This window comes from Dicentrarchus labrax, unplaced genomic scaffold (genome assembly GCF_905237075.1).
Source record: "Dicentrarchus labrax unplaced genomic scaffold, dlabrax2021, whole genome shotgun sequence".
NCBI lineage: Eukaryota > Metazoa > Chordata > Actinopteri > Moronidae > Dicentrarchus > Dicentrarchus labrax.
The window spans coordinates 19,607,437-19,619,286 of NW_026136708.1; the positions used below are offsets into that span (position 1 = coordinate 19,607,437).

The window sequence follows — 11,850 nt, forward strand, 5'->3', positions numbered from 1 at the left end:
AAACTCAATAATCACAGTCAAATTTCCGTGTGTGTGTCGTGTTGTAGCCCAGAACAGGTGCAGAGACCAGACTCTCCTGTATCCAGCTGTGTGTCCATGAAGAGTGATCGGTCCATGATACTTCCTCTTGATTTTAAAGGACAACAGTCTTCTAAATCAGAGTAAGTTGACGTAATTGAATTTAATAACAGAATTTGTAAAGAATTGTGTTGAATTTCATTCATAATAATGTATTATAATGCTTCAATCAGTTTTGTTTGTACCAAAGATAAAATTCTAAGAACGTTTGTGAATGCCAATAATTATTTTAAATCAGTCATATGTGGAACTTAGATTGATCTCAGTACATCAACAAGCCACGGGGATGATACGGTGAACAGAATATTCCTTTTGCAGTAAGTTTATTTGTTTTGGGCCTGTATATTTTATTTTAGGTCATTTTGGTATCGTATTTGAACTCCATTATAATTCTTAAAGCTACAGTGTGTAGGATTTAGTGTCATCTAGTGGTGTAGTTACAGATGGCAACTCCCTTGTGAATATTTTAGTTCTGCTAAGAGATCCTCATAAATGGAACACACTGAACGTTTAAGTCAAAAGAGTGTGCGCTGTGTTTCTATTAGAATTCATCATGAGCACAGCACCTTTAATGTGCTGCACATGTCATTATGTGATCTTAACCTTTATATTCTCTAAGGAGAGGACAGAGGCGGGATAAGGGTCTCCAACTGCCCATAACTCTTCTTCATGTCAGAGCTCAGAACTCATTATTCACAGTCAAATATCTGTGTGTGTTGTGGTGTAGCCCAGAACAGGTGCATAGACCAGACTCTCCTGTAAACAGGTGTGTGTCCATGAAGAGTGATCGGTCCATGATACTTCCTCTGGATTTTAAAGGACAACATTCTTCTGAATCAAATTAAGTAGACATCATTACATTGAATAACACTACATTTCAGAAAAGTCTTCTTCTAACTCCGTATTGGAGTTAATTCATATTAAAGTTCTAGTGTGTAACATTTAGATATATTGGCGGAAATGGAATAGTGGCCACATTAGGCTCCATCAGCTTAACATACCGAAATCTCGAGCTGAACTGCCTGTGGTTGAGTAGCATTGTTGGTAATGTAGGCACCAGGTTTTGACAAGAAAGAATAATGTGTGGAATAAATCAGACAATATATCTTGTTCTCGTAATGTATTGGGATGTTTTTGTTACTGTCCAACATTCTTGCTTGCATCTGGGTCTATTTCATTCTGTGATTTTTTTAATATCAGGATTCATCATGACATACCACATTTAACATGCTGTTGGTGTTATTATGTGTATGTAAAACTTTTTATTTTCTCCACAGAGTTCACGAGAGCTCAGAGGTTCCTGGTGGTCAGTCTGCTCAACAGCAACAAACTAACCTGGACTCTATATTCATGGTGAGTAAATGTACAAAGCCAGCTGCTTAATAAAAAAACACAGACCAAACATTGAATATCACTCTGGTCCTAAAGTACGACACACATTGGTTGTATCACAGAGTGTTGAGCTATTTAACAATCATCATCGGACACAACATACAGACAAAAGTAGTAGTGCAGGTATAGTAGACTCAATGTGCTGATCTGTGGAGAAAATGTTGACAAGTTTGCCCGTGTTAGACTCTAATGATGTGTATCAAGACGCTGCTGTGTGTTACCCTTCATAGTCACCATGCTGAAATCTTTACACTTTTAGTCTTGCAGATGATATAATGTTGTTTTTTTTCTATACGTTTATAAAGACAACTGTTTTTGTGAGGTTTATATTGTTTATGTTATTGTGTTCCAGCTGCTTGAGGAGAACATTGTCAGTTTTGTGAAAGATGAGTTGAAGAGGTTCCAGAGGACTCTGAGTCTAGATTACCCCGAATCATTAAAGAGGCCGAGGGAGGATGAGGAGGTGAACAGTGAGGAGGAAGAGCAGAGGAGCAGCAGAGAGGCATTTCTGAAGGTCACAATTCACTTCTTGAGGAAGATAAAGCAGGTGGACCTGGCAGACCTACTGCAGAGCAGTAAGACGCTTTTAACAGTTTTCTATTTTAATCTGAACATGTTAATCAGATCTATTAATTTTTCTGAGCTGAACCCAGAAGCCACCAATTATCTGAACAGCTTTGAAAGAGCAGGCAAATGTTCAATGTTTATTCTTCTCAGATGTACTGCAGCCAGTTACTTTCATGTGTCATTTGTTCCTTCAGGAACTCATTCTGGAATGTGCCAACGTAAACTCAAGTCAAATTTGAAGAAGAAATTTCATTGTGTGTTTGAAGGGATTGCAAAAGCAGGAAAACCAACCTTTCTAAATCAGATCTACACAGAGCTCCATATCACAGAGGGATGGACTGCAGGGGTCAATTATGAACATGAGGTCCGACAGATTGAAGCAGCATCCAGGAGGTCAGCCAGACCAGAAACAACCATCAGATGTGAAGATGTCTTTAAACCGTCAGCCCACATAGATAGACCAGTCAGAACAGTGATGACTACGGGAGTGGCTGGCATCGGGAAAACAGTCTTGACTCAGAAGTTCACACTGGACTGGGCTGAAGACAAAACTAACCATGACATACAGTTCACATTTCCATTCACTTTCAGAGACCTGAATGTGCTTAAAGACAAAAAGTTCAGCCTGGTGGAACTTGTTCATCACTTCTTTACTGAAACCAAAGAGGCAGGAATATGCAGGTTTGAAGAGTTCCAGGTTGTGTTCATCTTTGACGGTCTGGACGAGTGTCGACTTCCTCTGGACTTCCACAACACTGAGATCCTGACTGATGTTAAAGAGTCCACCTCAGTGGGTGTGCTGCTGACAAACCTCATCAGGGGGAACTTGCTTCCCTCTGCTCGCCTCTGGATAACCTCACGACCTGCAGCAGCCAATCAGATCCCTCCGGTGTGTGTTGACATGGTGACAGAGGTCAGAGGGTTCACTGACCCACAGAAGGAGGAGTACTTCAGGAAGAGGTTCAGAGATGAGGAGCAGGCCTACAGAGTCATCTCCCACATCAAGACATCCCGAAGTCTTCACATCATGTGCCACATCCCAGTCTTCTGCTGGATCTCTGCTACAGTTCTGGAGGATGTGTTGAAAGCCAGTGAAGAAGAACAGCTGCCCAGTACCCTGACTGAGATGTACATTCACTTCCTGGTGGTTAATTCCAAACTGAAGAACATCAAGTATGATGGAGGAGCTGGGACAGTTCCACTCTGGAATCCAGATAGTAGAGGGATGATTGTGTCTCTGGGAAAACTGGCTTTTGAGCAGCTACAGAAAGGCAACCTGATCTTCTATGAATCAGACCTGACAGAGTGTGGCATCGATATCAGAGCAGCCTCAGTGTACTCAGGAGTGCTCACACAGATCTTCAAAGAGGAAAGCGGGCTGTACCAGGGCAAGGTGTTCTGCTTCGTCCATCTGAGTCTTCAGGAGTTTCTGGCTGCTCTTTATGTCCATCAGACCTTCATCAACTCTGGTGTCAACCTGCTGGCAGAATCACAAACACCGTCCCGACAGTTTAAACGATTTACAGTCCAACTTAAACTAAAACGTCTCCACCAGTTTGCTGTGGACAAGGCCCTACAGAGTCCAAATGGACACCTGGATCTGTTCTTACGTTTTCTCCTGGGTCTTTCATTGCAGACCAATCAGAGTATTTTACAACACCTGGTGACAGAGACAGGAAATGGATCAATGACCAAACGAGCAACAGTGAAGTACATCAAAAAGAAGATCAGTGAGGATCTTCCTCCAGAGAGAAGTGTCAACCTGTTTCACTGTCTCAATGAGCTGAAGGATCATTCTCTAGTGGAGGAGATCCAACAGTACCTGAGTTCAGGAAGACTCACTACAAAGAATCTCTCCCCTGCTCAGTGGTCAGCTCTGGTCTTTATGTTGCTGTCGTCAGAAAAAGATCTGGAAGTGTTTGACTTGAAGAACTTTTCAGCTTCAGAAGAGGTTCTTCTAAGGATGCTACCAGTGGTAAAAGCCTCCAATAAAGCTCTGTAAGTGGAAAAGACAATACAATATATTAATAATATTATACATGATGGGGCTGTCATATTTCCTTGATATACTGTGTGTAGAAAATACAGACACAACATGACTCTATGTACAATCATAGATTAGTTCCATTTAAAAAAAAGTTGCACTTTTGTGTAAGAATGTCAGATTGGTTAACAACTTCCTCATCTTCAGGTTGAGTAGCTGTAACCTGTCAGAGAGAAGCTGTGAAGCTCTGGCCTCAGTTCTCAGCTCCCAGTCCTCTAGTCTGAGAGAGCTGGACCTGAGTGACAATGACCTGGGGGATTCAGGAGTGGAGTTGCTCTCTGCTGCATTAAAGAGTCCACACTGCACACTGGAAACTCTCAGGTCAGGAGTCAGCAGTTTGTGAGAGAGATGTCATGTTCATGCTGATTTACATGCTGGTTAATGTCAGTGATGAGCCCCAACATCTACAGACATTTTCTATTCACATAATTTTTAACAAAGCTTTGGTACCACCCTGTTGCAACAAAATTAAACTTAATTTACCTTTTGTTAGTATTGTAGAAGAGATAATATGATTTACTATATACAACACCACTCAGCTGGTAGGGACAGTTTAGTTTTTGACTGCATTATGATTTAATAATGATATAATTTCAAACCAGAACACTTTAGAAAGAATTAGACAAAGCGTCTATATCCATGGTAACAGCACTGTGAAGCTGTACTTAGACACAGTGGAGCTTTGAAGTAAATGCTATCGTCAGTATGCAAACATGTTGTAATATTATAACAGGTGTAACATTGTTCCCCATCTTACGTAGTTTCACGTTAGCTAACATTTTCTAATTAGTACTAAACACAAAATATAGCTGAGGCTGATGGGAATGGCAATTTCCAAAGTTAGAATTCATCTAGAGTGGGACATAAATAGTTCAGTCAGGACCACTTTTGCCAAAATAACTTTTATTCCAAAGCAGAATATTACATTTGGCGGTATGGCTCTGTTCTGGGACCTCCTTACCCTTTGACGTGCCTACATAGAAAACGTTAAGGCAGGGAGAGCCCACCTCCCTTGTTTAAGACAAGGGGAGTGGCAGCAGAGACCCCCCAGGGTACAGAACAGAGCAAGCATCAATGACAATCAGAAAATGACATTGATTAATTAGATACAACATAAAAGGAGGAGCTGGGTTGGAGGTGGGTCTCAAAACGGCTTGTAGAGGAAGCAGCAAATATAGGCAGGCTAAAGCAGCTTAAATAAGGCGCCATGAATGATATTTGCCAATTGGATGCTTAAGGGAATCAGCTGAGCTGTCAGCTGGCTGTGTGTTTACGATTAGCTATGATCATATGTTATAGCTGGAATTGAGAGCTGAGAGCTTCGTGGCCTGCCTGAACTACCGCTATGCTTAATTTTTGTGAAATTTCATGTTAATCCATTCAATAGTTGGTGAGTTGTTTCACTCCAAGCCACAAATGTCAACCTCATGGTGGCAGCAGAGGAGAAGTCAGGGATCATCAAAGTCAGTCCTTAGAAACTCTAACATTTTGTGCCAATCCTAAGGGGACATTTGCAAAAAATAAAATCTTTCAGTTTATTGTGTGCATAACTATCCCAGGCTCACAAAAACTACCCCACACTCACCGAATATGAGCTAGATGACCTTCTTGGAGGAATTCTACGAGTCAAATTTCCCTCTTTTGTATATTAGGGAGACGTGTACTCCAGTCCCCCCGTGGTAACTGCGCACATGACTTTGCTTGCAAATTGCCACCATTATATTCTCAAAATATACCATTAAAGTCTCAAAATCTGTTTCTGTGCAAAAAAAAATTTTTTTTTTTTTTTTTTTTTTTTTTTTATAAAACCATAAAAATTTTACACAAAAAAAAAATATACACCTTTCACTACAGTTTCAGTGTCTATATCTGAAGAAATTGTCACAGACATGGAAAAGAATATACATTTGTGTATTGCCTCTGGCGTTTCTGTGCACAGAATCCATTCCTATGTTAACAAGGCTTTCACTGAATTGCTTTACTGAGTATTACAGTCTAGAAAGATAGAGCTGGCAGCAGCAGTGCTGCAGCAGCCATGCAGCTGACACACTGTCTGTCTAAACACTGTTTAGCGCCGTAGCTGTCACATGCTGCTCAGATAGGCAGTGTGAACCAAGGACAAGCTAGCACACCCATATCAAACACAGTCTGATGACAGACTTTCATTGCTAGTTCCTTGAGTTTGTGTTGTGCTTGGAAGATCTGTTTTTAGTTTCGTTCTCCGACTACCTGGAGGTCTTTACAAAGCACCCTAAAATGTGGTGCTCAATGTGGCTAGGGTCAAAGTTCAAATGTAATCATGTCATCAATCAGGTGACCAATGGATCTATTCAGAAAATTATTGCGTTATCCAACCCTGTCACTGGCGTGTGAGGCCCACAACAAATCCTGTCCACCGGGAATCTTCCTGTTTCTTGCAATTGGCCCTTCCAGGCCTGGTTATAGTTTTAGTCAGGAACACTTTCAACTGAGATTTCAATCAATAAAGCCATGTTGGCTTTCTATTTAGTTTAACCGAAAACAAATTCACATAACTCCTTTTTAAAAATCTGATTTTATACAGTAAAACTAATACTAACTGTGTGTATGTGCAGGCTGTCAGGCTGTCTGGTCTCAGAAGAAGGCTGTGCTTCTCTGGCCTCAGCTCTTAGGTCTAACCCCTCTCACCTGAGGGAGCTGGACCTGAGCTACAATCATCCAGGAGACGCTGCAGTGATGCAGCTGACTGCTGGACGAGAAGATCCCCACTGGAAGCTGGACAAACTTAAGTATGTATGGCAGTAAGATCGCTTACACTGTTTGTTACACTGACAACCTTGAAAAAACTGATTTACTTTTAATACTAGTTGTTAAAACAAATTCTGGATGGAAAACCCTTAGAGGGAAGGTCAATGAATGCTTCTGTTTTCATAATTAAAGAGAATATTCTGGTCTGACTGTGTTTCAGGGTGGACCATGGTGGACCACAGAGATTACAACCTATGAGGAAGTGTAAGTCTATATTCAGTTTGATCAGTGCCTGAAATGGACCGAAAAATGGGGCCAGCGCCTTTATTCAGCACAACCATTAACCTAAATATAATTCATTTGGTGTTTATTATACATTTTAACTACTGTTTTCTTTAAGCACTTAACAAGAAGAAATAGAAAACAGTGTAAATAAAAATTGAGTAAAATTATACACACATAGAAATGTGTCTCAAGTAGTACATTAACAGAAGCAAAATGTGTGTTATACAATAATATTATATTATTACAGTATAATGATGATAGATGTTTATATTGTTGTTCAATTGAGCCTATAGGTCCCACTGCAATTACCAAAGAACATATTTTATATCTCTGAGGTAATAACGTAATTTTAATTGTTGAACAGCATCCTGGGCACAGTGGGCAGTAACAGACTGAAAATATATAGGGGTAGCCTGCCTCATTTTAACATGGATTTTAACACTTAACACAAACTAAATTGAAAGAAAAGCATTTCAAACTCTGTTGAAAGTTTATCAGTCAGCCATAGACGTCCTCTGGTTAGCTAACTAACTTAGTTAATTCACTCAAGTGAAAATATTGTTGACTAGCCGTTATCATGATCGTTTTTTTAAAGCTGCAGTAGGTAACTTATAAAAATAAACTTTCACTATATCCTGACAGTAGTACATGATACAGATTCCCAGGTCTCAAGTATCTTCAAGCCATAAACCTAAAATAAAGTATCTGTATTTGACCACTTTGGAATGAGATTTAACAATCATCTATCTTTCTTTGCTCTGATTTGTTGTTTTAATTCAGGCCCAGAGGATTCTTGCAAATGCTTACTAGGTAATAGGAGGAGCCAGAGGAATGACATTTTTTCACAGATTATCTGCCTCTTATACTACTGTCAGGTTATAGTGAAATATTCAACAAATATGACAAAAAGTAATTTTTATAAGTTACTTACTTCAGGTTTAATGTAGCACAAGTGCATGATTGCACAGTAAAGAGTTGTTCAATGATACTGGGAATAAATCATTGAATTACAAGCAGTCAACTAGTAAACTACTCTAGTAATCTGTTCACACTACACATTGATTCAGCTACCTGTCTGATCCTATATAATAATAATAATAATAATAATAATAATAATAATAATAATAATAATAATAATAATAATAATAATACATTTTATTTGTAAAGCACTTTTCATAAAAGAATCTCAAAGTGCTACAGAAACCAGGAAACAAAATAACAAAAAACACTAAGGGCAATCATATCCTCAAGTTATTGACATTACGTAATCAAAGACCCACAGTAACAACAAGATCATGCACTTCACCACCCACCCACACATACAAGCAATGATGGTGATCAGATGAGCTGGTCAGTAATCTTGCTTTGAAGCATTGAGGACTTATTATATAAACCTCGAAAGAATACCAGCCCATTTCAGGCATTGACTTTCATTCATAACACAACTAGAGACTGATGAAATTGTTCAAACTGAGACTTAATTTACACATACAAATAACTGATGTTTAATCATTTTAAATTTAATTATTATTAATATTAATTATTATTTATTTTTCTTAATCAGATGCTTGTGAACTCACAGTGGACCCAAACACAGCACACCGATTCCTCAGACTGTCTGACAACAACAGGAAGATGACATCAGTGAGACAGAATCAGCCACACCCTGTTACTCCAGAGAGATTTAATCACTGTCAGGTTCTATGTGAGAATGATCTGACTGGTCGCTGTTACTGGGAGGTTGAGTGGACAGGAGATGTTCTTATAGCAGTGACATACAAAGGAATCAGAAGGAGAGGGAAAACTGATAACTGTTGGTTTGGAAGGAATGATCAGTCCTGGAGTCTGCAGTGCTCTGAATCTAGTTACTCTGTCTGGCACAAGAAGACAGAAACAGACCTTCGTGTCCCTGCCCGCTTTGGATCTGGTAGAGTAGCAGTGTATGTGGACTGTCCTGCTGGCACTCTGTCCTTCTACAAAGTGTCTTCTGGCAGTCTGATCCCACTCCACACCTTCCACTGCACATTCACTGAACCTCTCTACTCTGGGTTTGGATTTGGATACGAGTCCTCTGTGTCTATTTGTGAGCTGTAGGAAGGATAGTGCTCTATGTAGAGAAACACTGACTAAAATGACTGCTGACACCTTCATACACAGGAAAGGGAATTTGGTTGATATCAGGAGCATCTCAGTCATGACTTCAAAACTCTTAAAAAGTTGCCTTCAAATGTTGAGTGCTTCTCTACAACAAGTGTTTTTCACTAAATAAGCATATACAACTTTTTAAGAGTTTAATACTCAGGACTGTGAGTGTAGAGTTGATTGATTCTGAATCTGATTTTGAATCAAATGTTAACTCTAAACTCTAATTGGTGCACAGAAGTATGTGACATGGATGAGGCCACACTATTTGTCCCATTTACACCTCTACACATTTTTAACCATACTTGCTTTTTTTCTCATTTGGCCAGAATTACACAACACACGATCTGTAGAATTGCTATCACTTACTGCACTGAGTTTATTTGTTTAGCACAATAGTGGGAGAAATATTCAGATATTTGAGGAAAAGCAGCCAGTGTAGAAATACTCTGTTAGAAGTACATGCACTTTATGGATTATAATTAGTGATGCTTTACTGTGTATATCACTTCAGCTGGTAAATGCAGAATTTACTGTAATTACTTTATATACTGCTGGGCAGCTTAATGTATTGCAGTTACAGTTGTGTAACTTCAGTTATTGTTTTTGATTTATTTGTTATTATAGTGGAATGGATTATACTGGGTTGAATATGTTATGTAATTGTTTTTGTTACAGCTGTAAAGTTTTCTCTTTGCAAAATGGAGAGAAATATTTAAGACTTGTTTGTACAAATAACTTTGTCATTCACTTTGACTGAATTATGGTTCTGCCTAGGCTGATCAGTTCATATTGAAGGTCTATTTAAGGGATTATTCTTTGTTTTCAAGTAATGTGTAACTGTGTGCATACAGTGTTACCTTCAGTAGATATGAGTTCAGTTTTCTTCATTAAGCCAAGTTTGCGATTTATTGTTTGTTGTTCTTTTCTTTATTTAGAAGAAACGTTACATGTGTACTGTAGTTGCATTGCGTACATAAAACTTTACTGAGTAACTTACCTTTTGGTAGCATTATAAAGAAGTTACATTATCTATTAAAAACGATCACTGAAGTGCTCTTAAGCAAGACACTAAACTCACAGCTGCTTGTTAGTGGCAAACAATGAAAGACATACAGTGACTGTGGATTTCCCTCCACATCTGGAATAAATGCGAATTATAATAATTTAATGGAAACATAAACTTTGACTATACGCTACTATTAGCTGTATCTATAAATGCTGTGATACATTGTAATGGATAACTGTAATGCAGTATATGTATAGTGTATCTGTTCCTGTCAAATAAACATGAAATGAGTTGTAGTTTTATGATTTATTCATCAGACTGATTAATAACTGAACTGAATTCACTCTGAGGTAAATGTCATAAACAGAAAATTAGAAGGTATTTCCTCCACAATCTCAGATTAGGATTAAAATGACCCCTTTACAACAGCACCACCGAGTGGACAGACTGCATGCATAACTGTTTGTTCCTAAATTAAACCTGATTCCTGTTCTGGGATTTTTAAAAAAAGGTGCTTCTATAAAGTCAGAACAGAAAGTAGACTGACAATTCCCTTAAGGAAATCTAAAAAAGTAGTAGCAATGTAACAGTCTTTCACTCGAAGGTTTGAATAGGTTGAATCAGTATCTCTGTCTCCCTGTTTGTCTCTCACAAACACAGGAAGAAGATGCTTCTTTCCTCCCACGAGCGTACTGAATATGGAACAGAGAGTAATAGAGGAAATGATACTTGATTGTCTCTCATTTTGCCTGTGGACAGGAACATTATGTCTGCCAGGCACTGTGAGTGTGTGTGTGTGTGTGTGTGTGTGTGTGTGTGTGAGCACTCAGATACTCTTTCCCATGAGTGCCACCACAATGTTCAAACCTCAAGCAGATCCCTGCAGCCAAACTGTGACCGAATCGTCCCAGAGTCTCTCCTCTATCTATCAAACTGTCAGAATGACCCACAGAGACGCTTTGAGCTTTCTTACATTGTAGGCTTAAGGTTTTGTAGATGATGCTCTCATACTGACACTGACAGGAGATGAAGAACAAGGCTTTGTTGTCCTCCAACAAGTGGTCAAAGACAAACTGTCCTGGAGTGACTAATAACCAGGCAGGTGAAATAGCGTGGCTTTATAGGTACAACTCCCATGATCCCACACTACTTGACAATGTCATCAAACTACATCTTATATTTATCTTACGTTGTTATTGTTTTAATATGAGACACCTAGTAATAGAAATCGCATACTGTGTGTTTAAAACAAACACATAATAATATAAAATATAATTTATCAGATGTTGTCTCCAAGCACTTTTTTCCACGTTTTATTTAAATTAATGTTTTAGTTTTCCAGAAAAAAGGATGAAAGAAAGTGTCTGAGGAAGAAAGTAGTGCAACAGAAGCTTATTTGGAGCAATTTGCTGCAGCCATGCTAGCTGTTGCTCTGCAGTGCTTAGGGCTAAATGCTAACACCATTAACGCAACATGGTTACAATGAAAATGTTAGCATGATGGTACACAATCTATTTTGCATGCTAACATTTGTTAGTGAGCAAAAAACAAATGTGCCAATCTTTTTACTAGAATGACTCTCTCAGTTTCTGAAAAAAAAAAAAAA

At 38.8% G+C, this 11,850-nt stretch overlaps 1 protein-coding gene across 9 annotated transcripts in view; it reads left to right on the forward strand.

Moving 5' to 3' along the window:
* The window catches only part of LOC127368007 (protein NLRC3), a 28,050-nt gene extending 17,510 nt beyond the window's left edge, over positions 1-10,540 (forward strand). For 8 of the 9 annotated variants that reach the window (XM_051408400.1, XM_051408397.1, XM_051408391.1 and 5 more), the window contains 9 exons: positions 48-161; positions 806-919; positions 1,356-1,431; positions 1,823-2,045; positions 2,232-4,035; positions 4,229-4,402; positions 6,676-6,849; positions 7,029-7,072; positions 8,658-10,540. In XM_051408400.1, the coding sequence (XP_051264360.1) occupies positions 48-161; positions 806-919; positions 1,356-1,431; positions 1,823-2,045; positions 2,232-4,035; positions 4,229-4,402; positions 6,676-6,849; positions 7,029-7,072; positions 8,658-9,187 (3,253 nt within the window). In that variant the 3' untranslated portion in view covers positions 9,188-10,540. The remainder of the gene's footprint in view (positions 1-47; positions 162-805; positions 920-1,355; positions 1,432-1,822; positions 2,046-2,231; positions 4,036-4,228; positions 4,403-6,675; positions 6,850-7,028; positions 7,073-8,657) is intronic. The other variant, XM_051408401.1, reaches the window with a different exon arrangement.
* Positions 10,541-11,850: the final 1,310 nt, after the last annotated feature.